The 20,660-nt window shown below is 35.8% G+C and overlaps 2 protein-coding genes and 1 non-coding gene across 3 annotated transcripts; 1 reads left to right on the forward strand and 2 right to left on the reverse strand.

Annotated features, from left to right (window-relative positions):
• Nucleotides 1-16,451: 16,451 nt before the first annotated feature.
• Nucleotides 16,452-19,167, reverse strand: LOC111403263 (ferritin-3, chloroplastic-like). Its single transcript, XM_023031694.1, has 8 exons — nt 18,766-19,167; nt 17,811-17,894; nt 17,652-17,712; nt 17,441-17,528; nt 17,167-17,228; nt 16,992-17,057; nt 16,795-16,858; nt 16,452-16,708 (listed from the first exon to the last, which is right to left on the reverse strand). Exons 1-8 carry the CDS (start codon nt 19,056-19,058, stop codon nt 16,656-16,658), a joined length of 771 nt encoding a protein of 256 aa, XP_022887462.1. The 5' UTR covers nt 19,059-19,167; the 3' UTR covers nt 16,452-16,655.
• A 721-nt stretch (nt 19,168-19,888) lies between these two features.
• TRNAG-GCC lies at nt 19,889-19,959 on the forward strand. Its single transcript has one exon. It is a non-coding gene; the product is annotated as a tRNA-Gly (tRNA).
• A 169-nt stretch (nt 19,960-20,128) lies between these two features.
• LOC111403264 (uncharacterized protein At5g01610-like) lies at nt 20,129-20,654 on the reverse strand. Its single transcript, XM_023031695.1, has one exon. It carries the CDS (start codon nt 20,650-20,652, stop codon nt 20,287-20,289), a length of 366 nt encoding a protein of 121 aa, XP_022887463.1. The 5' UTR covers nt 20,653-20,654; the 3' UTR covers nt 20,129-20,286.
• Nucleotides 20,655-20,660: the final 6 nt, after the last annotated feature.

A 20,660-nucleotide genomic window follows, 5' to 3' on the forward strand; every position in this document is an offset into this window, starting at 1 on the left:
TATTCAAAATCTATTGAACAACATTTTAAGCATATTCATACATTCATACATGTTATCAAGAAAAATGGTTTAGCAGTTTCTGCTAAAAAGATTGTTTTATTTCAAACAAAAATTCGTTTTCTTGGTCATAATATTCAAAATTCTTCAATTATTCCAATTCAAAGAAATCTTGATTTCACTGACAAATTTTCAGATGAAATTAAAGAAAAAACAAGTTTGCAACGTTTTTTAGGTTGTGTCAATTATGTGGCTGATTTTGTCAAAGATATCCGACAAATCTGTGCCCCATTATTCAAAAGATTACAAAATAACCCTGACCCATGGAGTCACGAGTGTACGCATGCGGTTCAAAAGGTGAAAAAGTTGGTCAAAAATATTCCTTGTCTTTCAATTCTTGACCCTACAGCCTCAATTATCGTCGAAACAGACGCCTCAAATATAGGATTCGGTGGTGTGTTAAAGCAATTACCCCTAGAATCGTCAAAAGAACAGTTAGTCAGATTTCATAGTGGAGTCTGGTCTGGACCTCAAATCAACTATTCAACTATCAAAAAAGAGATTCTTTCAATAGTCCTTTGTATTTCCAAATTTCAAGATAATTTGATCAATAAAAAATTTATTTTGAAAACTGATTGCAAAGCTTCAAAAGATGTTTTACAAAAAGATGTAAAAAATCTTGTTTCCAAACAAATTTTTGCAAGGTGGCAGGCAATTTTGTCCTGTTTTGATTTCGAAATTCTATTTATTCAAGGAAAATCAAACTTTTTGGCAGATTTCCTCACAAGAGAGTTTATTCAAAAGAGTGAGAAAAATGAGTTGGGCAAAGAAAGTTGAAGAAGAAGAGGATTCTCAATATTCTCAAGAGACTAAAACCTCAAGAAAGAAGAAAAGTTCAATTCCTTTCTTCGAAGATCCCCCAAAGGATCAAAAGGAAGCTTCATCTTCCTCAAATACTCTTTCAACCTTTATCAAAAAACCTGATCAAAAGCAAAAAGCTAAATCCTCAACCCCTTCAAATTTCAAAAAAGCTGTTCAAAGTTCTGGCAAACTTCCTCAAATTAACCCTCCAAATTCTTTCAAATATTTTACTAAGAATCTTTCCGATTGTGTTCTTACAATGAAAAGTTCTTGGATCAATCGATATGGTGGTCTTGATGATTGCCTTGACTCAATCCTTCCAGAAAACTTTTGGTTCATGCCTTCAAATATCCAAAAAACTAGAGATTATTACGAAACCATTCTTTCTTTGACTGGTTCTGCATTAATCTTTCATACTCCTAAACCAAGAGACAAATCAAATATTATGTTTTCAAAAATTTCAATTCTTAGAGTTCTGTCTTATGAAGACTGGGGACAGAATCCTTGGGAAGAAAAGAGATTAAATCTTTCAAAAACATTCTTTACTTGTCAAGACACTTTCAACTATTTCGATTACCAGAATGCTTGATACAAGGCTCTTCTCTTTAGACCAGTTACCCATTCTTGGTTTATCAATTTTAATCAAAATTGTAACCCTCATTTCCCGAGTTGGTTTCAAATTTGGTTTCAGTATCATGGACTTGAAGAACAAATTTTGCCCAGTCTAGTTATTCAAGGATATGAATACTTCAAAAGAGAGGCAAAACCTTTTCTCAAGCCTCAAGAAAATCTTTTGTTTCAATTTGCTTTCAATATGAAAGTTTCATAGATTTTCTGCTGGGATTTTTTCCATTATGAAAATCTTCAAGATTTGTTCTCAACCCACAAAATTACAAGAAGATTCAAGATCAAATGGTGGGCAAAGTTCAAAGAAACAAATTGTTGTCCAAAAGCAGTTCAATCATGGATACAAGAACAAAGAAATTTGGGTGTACCTAAATTTTCAAAGAAAGAACAAGAAGATCAAGCTGATTTTTTGACTGAAAAACAAAGAATCATTGCAATGTTATCAAAATGAAAAGATCTTAAAGAATTATTGGAAATTTATGATCAAATCTCCAAGCAAGGATCTTCAAAAACAAATGAATCCGACCAAGAAGAAGAATCTCAATATTCTCAAAAGACTGATAATGGTGATGACTTAGTTGATCTAGGTGATGACTATGCCGAGTTTCTTGCTCAAGAGAAAGCTGCAAAAGCTCAAAAGAAAGCTTCAAAGAAAACTTCAAAATGACTATATGGATCCAGTTTTCTTGATGAATTGAGACATTCAAGGGTCTATCAAGCAAGAGAAATTCTCCTCAACCTCTGTCCAATTCAAAATCGGTGGTGCCACATTTGTCAAGATTCCCATCAACTTTGTGTCAGACATCAATATCTACTTTAATAAAGAAAAAGATTATCTTTATTAAAGGAAGTCAAAAATTGGAAACTTTTTGACTAAAGTTGATGATGCTTTTCAAGATGCTCCATTATAATGTCGTCCACTTCTCTTTTCAAGATTCTTTCTCTCAAATGAAAGAAATTTCAAGTCTGGACTTCATTATAAAAAGAGTTCAAGATTTCATTTCAAGGCAGAGCGAATTTAGCAAGAAGAAGTTTTACTCCTCTTTGTAATTTGTTCTCTCAAATATCTTTCAATTATCATTGTAATATTTAAATCTTCTTCAATTATCAATAAAAACATCTATTTTCATAAATTTCTGTTCTTCTATTTCATCTCCTATCCCCTGGGTCTTTTATGGTATCAGAGCCATAAGTGAACAAGTGAGATTAGTTTAATCTTATACCATAGGTACTGTTATATATATATATATATATATATATATATATATATATATGTTTTCAAGAAAGGAAAAAAGGGCACATCTTCCACTTTCCAAATTTTACATATTATATTCTTTTGGCATATTTGTTACATAATCAATTTCCATAAAGCATGGGTTTTTTGGATTGGAAAAGATCATGGACAACATTATAAAATAACGAAAGTTTAAAATCTTATTCAGTATAATGTCTATTCTATGGATCAAACATACGAGTATTGATTTCAAAGGGACTTGAATTGATAATCATATGAAAAAAAAAATGACGAAATTGTGGGAGGCTAATAAATCCATAGGATTAAATTACAATGGTCCTTAATTAGAAGACGTGAAAAAGAAAAAAAAAATTATAAGATTTTTGTCTTGAAATGAACCGTTTCACATTTATATTTCCAAGTTGGTGACCTACTATCCGAAAACATAGAAAAACACAATGAAAGTAACATATTAATAATTGATTAAGTTGTTCACAACCTAGTTTTGCAGTTAATCTAAGTTATATAAAAGCGTCCAATCTAAATATTTCAGTCTTGAGATTATTACAAAACTTTCTTCATTTTAGTAAAATCTGCATGAATGAGTGATATATAAAAATTGATGAATCTCATAATATTCGTAATAAAAAAAATGAATAAAATTTGTAAATTTAATAGTATTAGAATATTTGCTGCTATTAATGCGGATCTACATCATCAAAGAATGAGTATGTCTGTCTGTCTTTTTTTATGCATATATTTATATAATATGTTATCTACACGCATCACCAGTTCATCATGCTTACATCTTATATTCATACATACATACATATATACATATATACATGCATGCGTGCATAACATCCAAATACAGAATAGAGAATGAAATTTATTCTTCATTTATTTTTATTCTTTCACCATCAATTCGTTACGAAATTTTCTAAATTGCATTTTCGATATTTTACGTATAATACACACCAGTTAAATATTCTCAGTCAATAAATTATTTAATTATTGATTAAATTTGTAAATTCTTTATTGTGCTGATGTTCTTAAAGAGCCATTGATTCTTTTATTGCATGTCTTCACTAGATACGAAATATATAGTGATATAAAAGGAAAAAAATGAAAACTATAGAAATCTTTTAAGCCATTGCTAATAATTTATAACAGTGATATTTGAGCACTATAATTAATTTTTATTCGTCATCTTCCCCAGTGTAATTGGGAAATGTGTAGTCTTCAATATCTGATGCAACATTAGGAGTCAAAGGTGGCAATTCCTAGCTTCTAGAGATGGTAAAAGAAATACTTGTCAAATTTCCCTGTGGTCAAGACAGTAATTACCTGTCAAAAATAATTTATCGTTTTTGTCCTTTTCGAAATAAACACCTAATTTACTGATTCTTGTTCCTAGAAAAAGTTTGAAATGACCTTACTACTAGAAAAGTAATATGGGTAATTCGAAGGTAATAATTATATTATAAAATAAAATTGTGTTCTATGTATCGTCAAGCTTTTACCATGAATTGACTGAATGCATGCGATGATTAAATGATTGAAGCAAATCAAAATCGGGGAGGAAAACTTATTCCCAGTCAGACCATTTTTCTCTTGAATTGGAGAGTGATCTTATTCTTCAAAACCAGGGGACGATTTATCACCTAAGATTAGACCCAAGAAATAGGCATACCCTAATGTTTAAATGATTCTCGACATCATTCTCCTCTCCTTGGAAAAATCGAACGCGAAACCTTCAACTATGATATCAACTTGATTTTGAGAGATGCGACGATTTTTTCTACAGTAATAGTTAGTAGGAGAGACGTGATCAAACGCTTTATCATTCTTGATCAAGTTTGATAATCCAATTAAGCATTGTTTGGTGACAACCCTCGTACAAAAGAGGCCTGCCCTCACATTCAAGTGATGTTCCACGTCTCTAATTCAACTTAACAAACAAGTTATTTATGAATTATTACAAATTGGTTTGAAATAAAAAATATAACCTGAGCGATCATATTGAAGTTAGGTTGTCATCGTATACGTAAGTGGGGTGACCTCCCGTAAACAAATTCTACTAAATCTGTATATTTAGGGGGAAAAAAAATAAAATTCAGTAGGTTTTGTATTTGAACGTTGATATTGAATCGCATTCAGAATTCCATAACTATTCGATGTACGCTCTTTACTAACTTAGTTAAAAACTGACCTTGTAGTACACAAGGCTTCAGATGAGAAAACAAGACTAACGAACACTAAGCTCACTTCTAGTAATTATTGTATTACGTTGTTGAATTCTAATAACGTTGAACAAATTATTGTATGCGTCTAAAGGAAAGATAAAAATTAACTCGAGTAGCCCATTACAATAATTTCTGACCTTAGTTTGGCTTTCAAGAAAGTAATTACACTAAATCCCAAATTTTTATTTCTAAACAACCACTAATAAATGAATTATCTCGTAAAACTTTTAAGCCAAATTTCGTTTTTAAGTCAATTAGTTGAGCTTTGTTCAGTGTAATTTTGAGTCAACTAATTATAATAAGCAGGGATGGATTCAGGATTGGATCCAAAATCGGGCTATAAAATTTCAAACTGGACTACTACGTGGAAAAAAAAATTTACACGTAAAAAATTGATTTTTTACCAAAAAAAATAAAAAAAAACCTTTAAAAAAAATTTGTTGGACCCGAGACCCCCCCCCCTCCCCCCAAAATCCGTCCCTGCTTTATTGTGTGCTAAACACAACAGGCACTGCCACGTCCTATTCAATTCCTTGAGACGGAATCTGTGACGCGTTGTCATTCAACAGTTTTAAAAACAATTTCTCTTCCATCCAACACTTTTTTGCAACCTACCAACATTATCAACAATGTTGTAAGAAAACATTGTTTAAATGACATTTCCTGATTAACCATTGGATCAACTAGGTTAGACATAATGATTACTTAATCATCAATAGTACAAGAGTTATAAGTGTTGGAAATAATACTGTGATTGAGGATATTACTCCTCAATCACAATCTTTCCATAGCATGTCAATGCCAATCATGTAATTGAAGGAGGTTAATTTACACGGTTTCCATTTCATTGTAAATTATTGATTTGTATTCCATTTATACTACCTTGTAAAGCTCTATATAATGCAATACGATACACCACTGAAATTAAGGTGGATTTTAATCATTCTTATGGTATCAGAGCCAAATGGTTTAACATACATACCACATATCCTGTTCTTCTTCTTCTTCCTTTCATGGCTTCTGAAACTTCTGCCACCCTTCTTCCTTTCAATACCTTAATCCACATGATCACCACTAAACTTTCCTCCTCAAATTATCTTCTCTGGAAAGCCCAACTCCTCCCTCTTCTTGAAAGTCAAGAATTATTAGGACATGTTGATGGCACCCTTGTGCAGCCCCCAAAACTTGACGCTACCACTTCTCTCATGCCAAGCGACAAATACCTAGCATGGAAATCGTGTAAATGAAATGGAAACCGTGTAAATTAGCCTCCTTCAATTACGTGATTGGCATTGGCATGCTATGGGAAGATTGTGATTGAGGAGTAATATCTTTAATCACAGTATTATTTCCAACACAATATTGATCAGCGTCTCCTCAGTTTGTTACTTTCCTCCCTCACAGAGGAAGCCATGGCTGAGGTAGTTGGCTTCTCCACCGCACGAGACGTGTGGCTGGCACTAGAAAATGCATTTAGCCATTGTTCTAAAGCTTGAGAACTACGCCTTAAGAATGACTTGCAATTAATGAAACGCGGCAATAGATCGGTTGTTGAGTATGCACGTTCCTTCAAAGCAATTTGTGATCAACTACATGCAATTGGTTGTCCAGTTGATGGTACTGACAAGGTGCACTGGTTTCTCCGCGGGTTCGGTACTGATTTCTCTAGTTTCTCCACAGCACAAATGGCCCAAACTTCTCTGCCCTCATTTGCAGATTTAGTCTCAAAGGCCGAAAGTTTTGAAATTTTTCAGAAATCCCTTGACTCATCTTCTCCAGCAGCGACAGCCTTTACTGTCACAAAAAATTCCACCCATCGTGGTGGCTCTTCTCGTAGTCATCAGGGTCGCTTCGGTGGGCGTGGTTGCAGTTCATCTAGTCGTGGACAAGGACACTCCAACTACAGCCAATGGCGTCGTCCACCAAGATGCCAGATTTGCAGGATGGATGGCCACTTTACCGATCGGTGCCTTCAACGCTATGATCGGAATGAGACACCAGCTCACCTTGCTGAAGCCTTCACGAGATCTTGTTCTCTAAATGAAGATGTGGACTCTGACTGGTATTTGGATACAGGGGCTTCAGGCCATATGACCATGGATCACTCTAAATTGGATCAGGCCACAAATTACATGGGTAAGGATTGTGTGGTTGTTAGGAATGGTGCCTCACTACCCATTACCCATACTAGTCAAATTTCCCCTACCCCAAATCTACATCTTCTTGATGTCCTAGCGGTACCTCGCCTTACCAAGAATTTACTTTCCATCAGTAAATTAACATCAGATTTTCCTTTATCCGTTACCTTTACTAATAACATATTCACTGTACAGAATCGCAAAACAGGAAGGTGGTGGCATTCGGCAAGCGTGATGGAGGCTTATATGTGTTTGAGCGAAGTCATTCTACTTTTATTTCTATTCTTAAAAATAAATCGCTTCGTGCGTCCTATGATTTATGACATGCACGACTTGGACATGTCAATCATTCTGTTATTTTTCTATTGAATAAAAAATGCCAGCTTTATCTTACATCTTTGTTGCCTTCTCCAACTTTATGTGGCACAGGTCAAATTGCTAAAAGTCATCGCTTGCCTTATTCTCGAAATGAACATAGGTCATTGAAAACACTTGATCTTATCCATTGCGACATTTGGGGTCCATCTCCAGTCAAATCTAATTTAGGATTTGTCTATTATGTCATTTTTATCGATGACTATTCTCGTTTCACGTGGCTCTATCCTTTAAAATTGAAATCTGACTTTTATAATGTTTTTATTCAATTTCAAAAATTTGTGGAAAATCAATACTCCACTTGAATTAAAATTTTCCAAAGTGACGGCGACGGTGAATTTACAAGTAATTTCTTCCAAGATCATCTCCGCTCTAGTGGCATTCACCATTAGCTCTCATGTCCATACACACCCGCCCAAAATGGTCGTGCTGAAAGAAAACATCGCCATGTAACTGAGATGGGATTAGCACTCCTTTTTCACTCCCACATTTCTCCTCGCTTTTGGGTTGATGCGTTCAGCACTGTAGCTTACATCATCAACCGCTTGCCTACACTACTCCTTGGAGGTAAATCACCTTTTGAGATTTTGTATGGTAACCCTCCGAACTATGAAAACTTTCACCCTTTTGGTTGTCATGTGTATCCTTGCTTACGAGATTATATGCCTAACAAATTTTCTCCTCGCAGCATCCCATGTATTTTCTTAGGTTACAGTCCCTCTCACAAAGGGTTTCGTTGCCTCGAGCCTTCCACCTCTAAGCTCTATATTACTCGCCATGCTCAATTTGATGAAACTCATTTTCTTTGCATTGCTACCTCTCAAACTCAACCTATATCCTCCCTTAACTTTTCCAATTTTCTGGAACCTAGCCTCACCCATGCAGATCCACCTCCCCCACTCCCTGACACTCGTTCTTCACAACTCACACAATTCAGTTCTAATCCATGTATTATGTGTACTGATCTAGTGATTGAGTCTTTGCAGGATCCTCATTCTCTTGCAGGTGCCTCTTTATAGACCTCGGTTCCAAGTTCATCTCCTCTTGAACCTGGTGCAGATCCCACACCTACTGCAGTGGTCCCGTTGGCCACTCATCCTATGCTTACAAGAGCTAAAGCTGGCATTTTCAAGATTCGATATCCAACCAATCTTAGTTTCTTAGGCTCTTCTGGTCTTCTTTCTGCTCTTTTTGTATCGACTGAGCCTAAAGGTTTCAAATCTGCTGTTAAAAATCCTGCTTGGCTTGCTGCCATAGATGAAGAAATTCATGCATTACAGAATAATCGCACCTGGGTTTTGGTACCTCGCCCTGCCAACACCAACATTGTGGGCTCCAAATGGATATTCCGAACCAAATACTTACCTGATGGATCTGTTGAGCGCCTTAAAGCCCGCCTTGTTGCCAAAGGTTATACACAGGTCCCTGGCCTTAACTATACTGATACTTTTAGTCCCGTAATCAAGGCTACTACTGTTCGGGTTGTACTCTCTCTCGCTATTACACAAAAATGGCCCCTTCATCAACTTGATGTCAAAAATGCATTCCTCAATGGTACTCTTACTAATCAAGTTTATATGGAACAGCCTCCAGGATATATTGATCCTCGCTTTCCAGACCATGTTTACCAGTTGAAGAAAGCTCTTTATGGTCTCAAACAAGCCCCTCGTGCTTGGTTTCAGCGCTTCAGCTCCTTTATTATTCGCCTTGGATTTTCTTGCAGCCGTGCGGACACGTCTCTATTTGTCTTTCATCAGAAGTCCGATATTATCTATTTACTTCTTTGTGTTGATGAGATCATTATTACAGGCAACAATTCTTCACTTCTTGCCCGCTTCACTCGTACACTTAACTCTGAGTTTGCCACTAAAGACTTAGGCTCTCTCAGCTATTTTCTTGGTCTTGAAGCCACTCCAACTTCTGATGGTCTCTTCATCAGTCAGCTCAAATATGCACGAGACATTTTTACTCGAACTCAATTACTTAACAGTAAACATGTTCACACGCCCATGGTTGTTTCTCAACATCTTTCTGCTGATGGTTCTCTGTTTTTAGACCCTACTCTCTATAGATCCCTCGTCGGTGCACTACAGTACTTGACTATCACAAGGCCCGACATTGCTCATGCTATCAACTCTGTCAGTCAATTCTTACACGCTCCCACTGATGATCACTTTCTGGCTGTTAAATGCATCATCTGCTATGTTAAAGGCACCATTCACTATGGCCTACATTTTCGTCCTTCCACTTCTCCTGGTGCTCTTGTAGCCTATTCTGATGTTGATTGGGCCGGCTGCCCGGATACTCGTCGTTCGACCTCTGGTTATTCTATCTATCTTGGCGACAATTTAGTTTCTTGGAGTGCCAAGAAACAGCCGACTGTCTCTTGTTCCAGCCGTGAATCTGAGTATCGTGCCCTTGTCTCCACTGCCGCTGAGCTCATCTGGCTCACACATCTCCTGCATGATCTCAAGGTATCCATGCCTCAGCAGCCCACTCTTTTATGTGACAACAAAAGTGCCATTTTTTTAAGCTCCAATCCGATTTCACACAAGCGGGCCAAGCATGTTGAATTGGACTACCACTTTCTTCGTGAGCTTGTTGTCGCGAGAAAACTTCGTACACAATATGTCCCATCTCATCTACAAGTTGCTGATATCTTTACCAAGAGTGCTCCTCGACCTCTATTTGAGCTCTTTCGTTCCAAGCTCCATGTCCGATCAAATCCGACGTTGAGCTTGCGGGGGGGTATTGGAAATAATACTGTGATTGAGGATATTACTCCTCAATCACAATCTTCCCATAGCATGCCAATGCCAATCACGTAATTGAAGGAGGCTAATTTACACGGTTTCCATTTCATTGTAAATTATTGATTTGTATTCCATTTATACTATCTTGTAAAGCTCTATATAATGTAATACGATACACCACTGAAATTAAGGTGGATTTTAATCATTCTTAATAAGCACAGGAACATTTCTGAAAGATGGTTTCTAAGTAACTGAGTTAGGAAGTCACTTATTTTGAATGAACTAGATACGTATTAACAATATAAGTCGCATCTATAAAAAGTTTAGGGACTACTTTTAATTAAGTTAACTTTTTAAGTATTTATTTGTTGTTGTAGTTTATTAAATTGGGAATACTTGATACATTTATTTACCCGATGCTGTGGATGTTTTTGTTATATGGGAGATATTAGGACATTTGATAGGATATTGCAGTGTTAATTTTCTGTCTTTGCCGAATGAAAACTGATATAGCCACTGCCTGTTCCAAAGCTGGAGTTAAATGTATAATTTTGTTATTAGAGTAAGTCCTTTGCTTTTGCATCAAATGTTATTCTCTTCTATGCTGGTATGAAGCTACTCAATTGATTTGTTCTTTCTGTATGCTTACTGCCATTAGAATTGCTTTCAGAATATTTAGTTCACGTGTTGGCTTATTGATTTATGTGCGTTCTCACAAAGCTTAAAAATTACTTATAAGTTTACATAAAAGAAAATGAGTAAGTTTAAAAGGAAAATAATATTTCAGTAAGTAAACACTGAAAATAGCTAAGTTACATATTTCGAACCTGAACTATGTCATGGAAAAACTAGTATACTTTTTTTTTGAAATATCCAAAAAGGTTTGAAATAAAAAAATTTAAGTAGCTTTTAAGCTCAGCCTAACATGCTTTGTATTATTGAGTTTATGGTTTGGCACGTTGGTTTCCATGACAAATATGGATTTATGTTTTGGCTTGTTGGTTTACGTAACATTGTGACAAATGCTTTTTCGTTACACCATATTAGTATCAATGTGCTCCATTGAGTAATATATATAATTTGGACAAAAATTTACGCTACATTGATTAGAATGTTGTAGCTTCATTTGTTTATCTTACTATTTATAATTTGTACACACCTTAGATGATCAGAAGAAAATGGATACGTGAAAGCAGAAAGCTACTAGTGCAGAATTGCTGATGCTGAATTAGACTTGCTACAGAAAGAGTTGATAGATGAACAAGAAAGAGAACATATGCTTAGCGAACTTAGATAAGTATTCGCTCAATTTAGTTGCACATTTCCTTATTCTTGGTTTTATGCTAACATCGTCGATTAGCAATTTCTGTTTTGACCAATGCAGTAATTATCGACAAAATTAATGATCAAGAAAAAAAAAGTGGCCTCTGTTGAAGAACAAAGGAAAACTTTGAAGAAATTTTAGCAAGATGAATTGAGAACTCAGTAAGTTTATGTTAAAATTTAAGAATGTTACATTATTCAGTTATCATTCTCGATAAATAATTAGTGAAGTTTTCCTGACCATATGTTGGAAAAGGTGTATACTTCAATTTATTTTCTTTGTAAACCGTAGAAGCTCATATAATTTTCTTTTATATTATAGGATGAAGCTATCAATGTATGCTTCCGTCACAAATATCATTCCAAACTTGGATGATCTATTTAGAATATCAGGTCATATCCTTCTTTGTTCGTGACTTTTGATTTTTAAGCAATTTGACACGAGTGAACAAGTCCTTGAATAGAGAGGGATACATGTGTCAGCTTCTTGTACCATAATGTTTGTGCCATAGATTGATGTGCGTTTGATAACAACAAAAATGATATAATGTACACGATAGACATGAGTTATTAGGCGTTACCACATGGCAATACCGTCTCCACATTAACTGCTTTCATTGAAGCCTCCATCAACTTAGGAGGTGGAGGAGCAGTGGACTTAGCAGCTAGGGCAACAGTAATGCCAAACTTCTTGGAGGAAGAGCTGCTATGGGACTGTTTTCTCTTTTTCTGTGGCTCATCCACCTTTCCCTTGCCCTTATCAACTCCTTCCAGACGTTTGTCAACCCTCTGCCTCGCTTCTTAGCCGCCTTCTTTAGCATGATCTTTGCCGAGGTGCTCAAGTTTTTCTTTCACGTGCACAGCAGCTCCAAAGAAGGGTCGTAAAGCCCTGGAGCCCACAGTGGTGGCGGCATTCAAAATCAAAGCCATGTCAGGAGTTGGGTACTTCTACCTCCCAAAATCATTTGCAAACAGTGAAAACAATTTCAAAATCTAAAGGAACTCCTTGCTTAAAAGGCGTGGGGGGTGGGGTTGGTGCTTACCCTTTGAGGCCATCAGTCCGAAGTCTAAGAAGTACTTGCTTCGGTCTATGAGGTGATCAAAGTGGCATAGCTTCAGATGACTCCCACTTCCCAAGGATGCAAGGTTGGAAACATGTTTGAAAGACATGCATACGCATATCCTCCCCCAACAAGGTCTCCTTCCAAAAGAAGTAAGCCCCCATAATTGACTCCATCCATTTGGCAAGAGTTGGGTCAAAGCCAACGTAAAAGACCTAAGTACCACCTTAAAAAATGGGTGCAGAGGTAGATGCATACCTGACTTCAGCATGTGTTCACTAACTGCCACACAATCGGGCCTCAGATAACAAGCGCATTCATGGGCCTCAGGGATTAGTAACTCTATGTTGTCTAGGGTCCTAAATTTTTCCCTAAGTTCAACCAATTTGGTGGAGGTCATGGCAGGAAGAATTTTAGCAGCCCCCATCCCATCTCGTAGTCGATGGGACCTAACTCATAGCCCAATAGCCTCCCTCTAACCTACAAAGCACAACGTCTTTTCTCTTGCTGATTATACACTTGCCTTGATAGAGTTATGAGTACTTTGCTTTGTTTGAGTTGTTTGTGATTTGTTATTATTATACAATCATTCCCGTATATCTCATCGACATCTGAACATTTTTGTCTCGTATCATAGAATATCTCCCACGTTCATATACAGAAAACTCCTTCGACCAAGTTTCCAATCAAAACATGTTGGAATTTACTCATGTGTATATGAGTGGACCCGGTATCTGTTGTCCGCATCATCCTCATAGAGAACGAGGTCAACATAAACCATAGAAACTATATAATTTTCTTTGATCTTATAGGATGAAGCTATCAATGTAAGCTTTTGTCACAACTATCATTCCAAACTTGGACGATCTATTTAGAATACCAGGCCATATCCTTCTTTACTTGAGTATCCTTTTTTGTCCGTGACTTTTGATTTTTAAGTAATTTGACACAAGTGAACAAGTCCTTGAATAGAGGGATACGTGTGTCAACTTCTTGTACCATAATCTGTGTCATAGATTTATGCGTGTTTGATACGAACAAAAATGATCTAATGTCCAAGATGGACATGAATTATAATGTCCATGATAGGCATCGCCACGTGGCAAAACCGGATATTATCACGTCCATGGTGGTACTATAACCGATGCCCACCATGGACATTAGATCAAAGCCGTTGGTGCGAATCCACTTACCCAATCTTAGGCAATGCTATGTTAGTGTAATGTTTTGGTTGAGTAAATAGTAGTGCCAAATTTTGCCCAGCCTAAAAATGATAAAAAAAGAACAAGTTCGGGTCCAACAGTGACAAGTTGGTGAGATGTCAAGTAATCAGTTAGTTGACTAAATCAACAGATTTGGAGAGCACATGCTTGGTTTCTACTTACTACTTTTACCATGTGTAATGTATTAGTATTATCATATGTTACTAATGGATTATAATAAAAAAATTTCATGTAATTATAGTTCTTCGGATATTGATGGGTATCTCTTGTCAACACCCCGATCATGAAATTGTATAAAATCGGCAAAATAAAATTAGTGAGCCCTATCAAAAGTTGTAAAGCCGTAAATCTATAAAACTCATCCTTATTTTACTTCCACATGAAAAAAAGTATTGGCCACGTGTGAGTTTGTTCAAAACTTATAGTTATATTATAGTACCCAAACTTTCTTTCTCCGAGCAATATAAGATTCTACAATCCATCGTCGTTGAGGATCAATGTCCTTACTGACAATTTTTAGCTGAATTAACTAATATTTGACACCATTATGGAACGACCATATGTTGGGTGATGGATCAAGCGACAACCCACTTCTATTTTTGTATGTGCAAACCACGTGGATAGTAATTCGAACAAGTATGACGTGTATAGCACATAACATTTCCTTCCCAGATCACAGTGGACTCTTCAATTCCACTAGCACAACTCAAATTAGTCACTGAATTTTCTAATCAAACTCATTACATTATTGATGGCCTAATCTTGTGAGGTGAGAGAGGACAAGAGTTCTCCACTCAAACACAAAGACATTGGAGGAAAAACCAACCAACCGTTTGACCGTGGGGCCTTTCTGCACCTTCCTTGAGCAATAAACTAGAGAATCTTTGGTTAGACTAATAAGTAGGAAAAGCAAAATTCCAAACCAATTGCTTCCTACTCAAAATGTCTATTTCTTCTCTCTATCACAACTTTTTCCAAATTCCACTCCTTTTTAATCAAATTAATCTAAATCTTCCTGTTCTTATTTTATATTTGATTATTCATAAGGAAACCCTGAATCAAATTGTAGTGTCCCACTAGACCTTTCCTAAGATTACATAAATGTAGTTCAAATTCAGGATAAAGGGTATAAGATGTTGGATCATATAAGGCTTAACAATATTTATATTACTCACTTCCCTTCTTCCTCCCCCCCTCCCCGGATCGTAGTTTGATCTTTGAGGTAAGGTCAACGTGGTCAATACGGGTGGTAGTATATATTTTGTGCTAGGTTGCCTTAGTTTCCCGGCCCTTTTAAAGAAATTAATATATTCTAGCTTAATCTTTTTATATTAGCTTAATCATGAGAAAAAATCTGAATCGAATAGTCCCACTAGAGCATTCATAATTATTTATGAATTCATTTAACATTATTGAATTTTGAAGCCTTTTTGTCCTGATGCTTGTTTCCATCTGCAATGTCGGATGGTTTTTGTTTTTTAGTGCCATAAACTTTAACTAATAAAGTTGGGTTTTAGTGAATGAGAAAATATATGTAGACTATGATGAAAAGAAGGTGTTTGTGGAAATGGAGAGTAGAAAATTTTGGCAGTGCTTTAGTTTCAGGGACTTATTTCTTTGTCCAACAAGAAAGGATATGCTTGTTAATGTTACTTCAATTTTCAGACATAAAACCAAAGGTAAGATGAACTTGAATGATTTCCATCGTATTATACGATAATGAAATCCATTTATATTATGTGTTTATGTTTCATTAGTGTATGGTTATGTCTCCTCAGAAACCAAGAAGAGAAAGACTCATTCTTGGAGGCAACTTGCCGAGGGATTTCCTTCCTCGTGGGAATACGTCCCCTCGGAAGCTGCTAATAGAACGAGGAGTAAAACAAGCATTCGGATACTATTTGGAACATAAATAATCAAAAAATGGAATTTTGGATGTAGGTTTGGATTTTTGTAGCTTAATCTTCCATTTAAGGATGTTTGGAAGGTTAATATAATTGCTAGATGTGTCTATTCAAGAATTAAATATTGGGTACTACTTTGTTTTGGTGGTAATAAAAAGTTGTTTAGCCTCAAAATCATTTCCATTTCTTTACAGGAAAAGGGCAAGGGATGGTTACTCTTTACAAGGACATGGAGGCTTGTGCAGGATATACAGATATACAGGTTATGTGGGAGATGGTACACTCTTCATTCCCTATTGATGCCCACAACAAAAAACACAGAAAGAAAGTTTTGTGCTGGAGATTTTGTTTCTGAACAATTTGAACACTAGTGGCATGTTCAGTACGAGGATTAGATACTACTGGACAATATTAACCATGAAAAAGAAGTTAAATATTGTTAAATACTAAATATGTAGTGGATTGATTTGCAAGTGTTGATGTACATCCTTTTACCTCTCTTTCAGCTTCAATTATAGGTCTCGTCTTTGTTTTGTAGTAACGACTAGCAAATTAATATCGACTGCTATTGCTGATGTATCTATAACATGTAGAAATAAGGGCATACAGAACAGTTGCTCCACACTATAGATGGTTAATTGGTCACGTTTTATTCGTGAAATCTCTTGGATTAGGCACTGCCAGTGTCATGTATTTATGAAATACAGAATAAGATTAGTAAATAGAGCATTATCTTTAAACAAAGATTAATCAAACATTATTCTAGTACAAGGTTTTCTATTTTACAGACATTACAAAGCTTCAGGTTTTGATCCAATCTACAACATTGTCTAGAAAATAGAAAGTCGAACTAACACTTATTACAACTCAGAACTGATACATGGAGACAGAAAACAAACAATACGAGGCATCTTCATACTGCACCGTTGCCATTGTGAAGGAGCTGCTGGTTGAAGTGCCATACTCCTGCATTCAGTAATACAAGAAAAGGTTCAGCATGTGGAATAAGAATATACTCTAGTGAAGATGATGTTTTGGAATATATATCTTACCGTGTCCTTTCCCAACCATCCTTAATTGAGTAACATATTCTGCAATTTTCTTAATCGCTTCAACCTGGAAAGTCAAAAATCTTATTTCATCGACTCAAATCGAGTTCTTAGCTAAATTTTGTCATGTTGTTAAATCTATTAGATTAATTCGTTTATCAAGAACACACACACACACACACACAGAGAGTGCAGTTTACCTGCTCTTCCAAAAATTCGCTCTCTATAAAATCTGCCATCTGGGGATCGTTGTTTTGATCGGCCACCTGTTTCATCGAGAACAAGTCATTAACAGTGGACGTCACTTTGTCATTTGTCAGCTTTCGAACCAGTACAAATGTAACAAACATGTCAAAAGAGGTTAGAGGGGCTTACACTGTGTAGGTTCAGAAGTTTCTCGTTAGTTAACTTCTCCAAGGACAAAGCAAGCTCCATTGCTGAATCAAGAAAATACAATTCATTGAGAGACAGTAAAAATATTGATGCAGGGAGTCACACCCTGCATCTATGGCATGTGCGGTACAGTAGAATGGACGCGACAAATTAAGTCACGTGTCTGTATCTGTTCCTTAATCATGTCTAATCCTGCTCTCTCGAACATGTACCAAACATGGTCTTGCAGAGGAAAAAAAGAAGAAGCTATACTTACCATATAGTGCATCACCCTTCTCAATATGATCAAACTCTGCCGGGGGCATTGTAATGGTATGTAATTTCACTCTTCCTCCTCGTATGTTCTGTTATTCATCAAGACGAATACAAAATCATATTTACATGCATCCAAGTCAATAGAAAATAAGCTCACTTTCTCACGAAGTGTTTCATTTCAACTGTATGATGTTTATTGCTCGACTGATTACCTGGTACTGCATTAGTTTCTCGGCGTGTTCTCTTTCCTCTTCACTGGACTCCTTAAAGAATCTGACAATAAACCATAGCACATTTGATTAAGACGGGAAAAGGGGGGAAAACAGAGAGTAACTGAAATTCAATAAAGCATTAGAGACTGTTTTAGTTACTTGGCAAGGCCTTTAAGAGCAACATTGTCCCTGTCAAAGTACGCGTACATGGAGTGATACACATACGACACATTATACTCCACACTGAAACGAGAAGAGAAGATCAATTTGTTAGTAGAAGTAATAGATGAACTTATTTGTTAGAAAGATGTATAAAAAATATTATAAGAACATAAAGCGTTTATCTAAGTGTGAATAATTTTTCTGTTATAGTTTTGTTTTAATAGTGTAGAGAAATGAATGAGTGGAATTGTTTGAAAGTACCAAGAATTTTCAGACATGAAAACCAAGAAAAAGAAAAGATTCTGACACTTACAAAGCCAAATTCAGCCCTGATTGCCCTTATTTTGAAAATACATTAATTTTCAACTACACGTTCTTCAATAAAATAATATTATATGCAAATTCAAAAAAAATTTCCATATTTTTTAACCACACATTCTTTGTCAAATCACTATTCCAAAATGCAGTCTTCTCTAAAAATGGAGCTCAAACAAGATCTGGTTCATTTTTTTTATGAGAAAGGTGGCATATGTACAATTTTCATAATCGAGTGTATGGAGATTTGAGTCTAGATCATTTGTATGCTTTGATACTATGAACCTGTTTGGTGGCGATTCTTTTGGAAAAACATTGTTTTGACCAGTGAATTTTTTAAAAATGTGTAGTTAAAAAATAAGTAAAGTTTAAGTTTAAACATACAAAATATGGTTGAAAATGAGCTTTTAAAAAAAGTAATTTTGAAAGAATGAAAGACAAGGGCTAAGTTGAATCAGCTCATCTAAATGATTAAATTATTAAAAAGCAACAACAACAAGCAAAGCATTGTTGCTAATAAACTTGAGATCGATTACATGAACTCTTTTTTCCATTTGTTCAGTTCATCACTAGAAGATCCAAAATAACTAGATCCTTGTAAAAAACACGAAGTGAAGAAGAAGGTTTGAAAACTCACTTGATTTGTTCATTAATTGCAGCCTCACACTCTTCCGAAAACCTCTGGCGGGCAAGTGAAAGCTGAGGAGCTATTGGGACCATGAGATCACCTTTCTTAACCTCTTCAAATGGCTGAAACACCACACCTGTTAGTGGCACACTAGCCTTTTCAGCGTAAACTACGAACCCATTTCCACGCTTTTTTGGCAAAACAAGATTCAAATTAGAAGATGATGGGCTCAAAATGGTATTCGAATTCGAAAAGGTTCCTAAACCCGAACACGAAACAGCAGAAATTGCCTCAAGAAACATTGTGAAAAAGAAAACTCGAACAAATCTTAGAATACAATGTAAGAATGGATTCAAGAAGATGAATTTGAAGGCGTTGGCGTAGAAAGATTATATAGCAGTCGGCAAGTGATTTTGGGCCGTTGACAATCCGACACGTGGAGGGTGATAATGGGTCCACTTGGACTGGGCGTGTGGCAGGCTCGTGGTCTGATCCAAAACATTGTGATATCAAGGAAATATCCAGAAGGAAGACGTCAAAATAAAAGGAATCTTGGCATTTTGTAACGTGTTCACACTGCGTGGGACTCTAGTTTTTGTTTGAACATGGTACACACCACAAAATTGAGATTACTTGCTTGAATATAATTCTGCATTGTAAACATGTCAAGTTTGAAATTTATATGGGGACGAATTACCCTTCAATGGGGTCTTCAACGCACAGATTAATCAATAACATGCTTTTAGAAAAACGAAAATCTTTTGATTCTCAACGGATTGAGTTAAACTTGTTAAAAAAGTATTTCACTAAGTCGCTAAAGTAAACTCTCACTTTTTTCTTGATTCAATACCGATAAATCATATGAAAAATCTCAATTATTGATCAAACTTGAGTGCCTTGGATAAAGGACATGTATTTGTACTTTTTATGTTTATGTATGTCCGACCCAATGATTAATCGAGTGATTTGTTCATTTAAGGAAATTGCATATTCAATTGCAAATTGAAAGAATATTAGTAAGGCTGATATTTAGATTTCAATATGTACAAATTTATTTCAAATTTAATCATATACTTAGGTTAGTTTATATTTTTTTAATCAACAATATATGTTGCAGATGCTAAAACAACTAGCACCAGTGGTCTAGTGGTAGAATAGTACCCTGCCACGGTACAGACCCGGGTTCGATTCCCGGCTGGTGCATTACTAGTATTATTATTTTTATTTTTTTCAATTTTCCCTAGTTCTTAAAATTCTACCTATGGTCACCTTGCTTGTTCTAATCTTTTTGACAGGCAAAACGTTCATGGTATATTCCATTGCCACGAAACCAGTATATTGGTCATGAAGATGTCATCACCGGAAAAAGGCATTTTAACTTCGAACACTTTTCATGAAATAAATATCATTAAACACGTCACTATTCCAAAAGTTATAATAACCAAACATCAAGATAGTAAGCTAAAAAAAGGTCCAAATACCTCTAAAATGTACTACGACAACCAAATAATTGATAGCAACTCAACCATCTTAGAACTTATCTACACCTACGCCATCTCTAAGAACCTCATAAGCATCTCTGCTTCTAGTTTTCTTCATACCAGCAGTGAAATGGAGCTTTGATTTTTCACATGTAATAGCAGTCACTTTTACCCAAATCATCACTTTGGTTTTTATTCCCTCTATATCAGCCAACTTGCCCTTCTCTAGATATCCAGTTACAACAGTTGAGAAACGCAGGACAGAAGAATCTCTATAACCCACTTCACAGACTGATGGTATGTAGACAGTCAACTTTCCCGTCTCTTCATTGAACTCATAGTTGGTGGCATCACGAGGGAAAATGCCTATTGCCATGTCATATTCCTTCAGCAGTTCCAGCAACGGCTTTTGCATTTTTCCTG

This window comes from Olea europaea, chromosome 11 (assembly GCF_002742605.1).
Source record: "Olea europaea var. sylvestris chromosome 11, O_europaea_v1, whole genome shotgun sequence".
Taxonomy (NCBI): Eukaryota; Viridiplantae; Streptophyta; class Magnoliopsida; order Lamiales; family Oleaceae; genus Olea; species Olea europaea.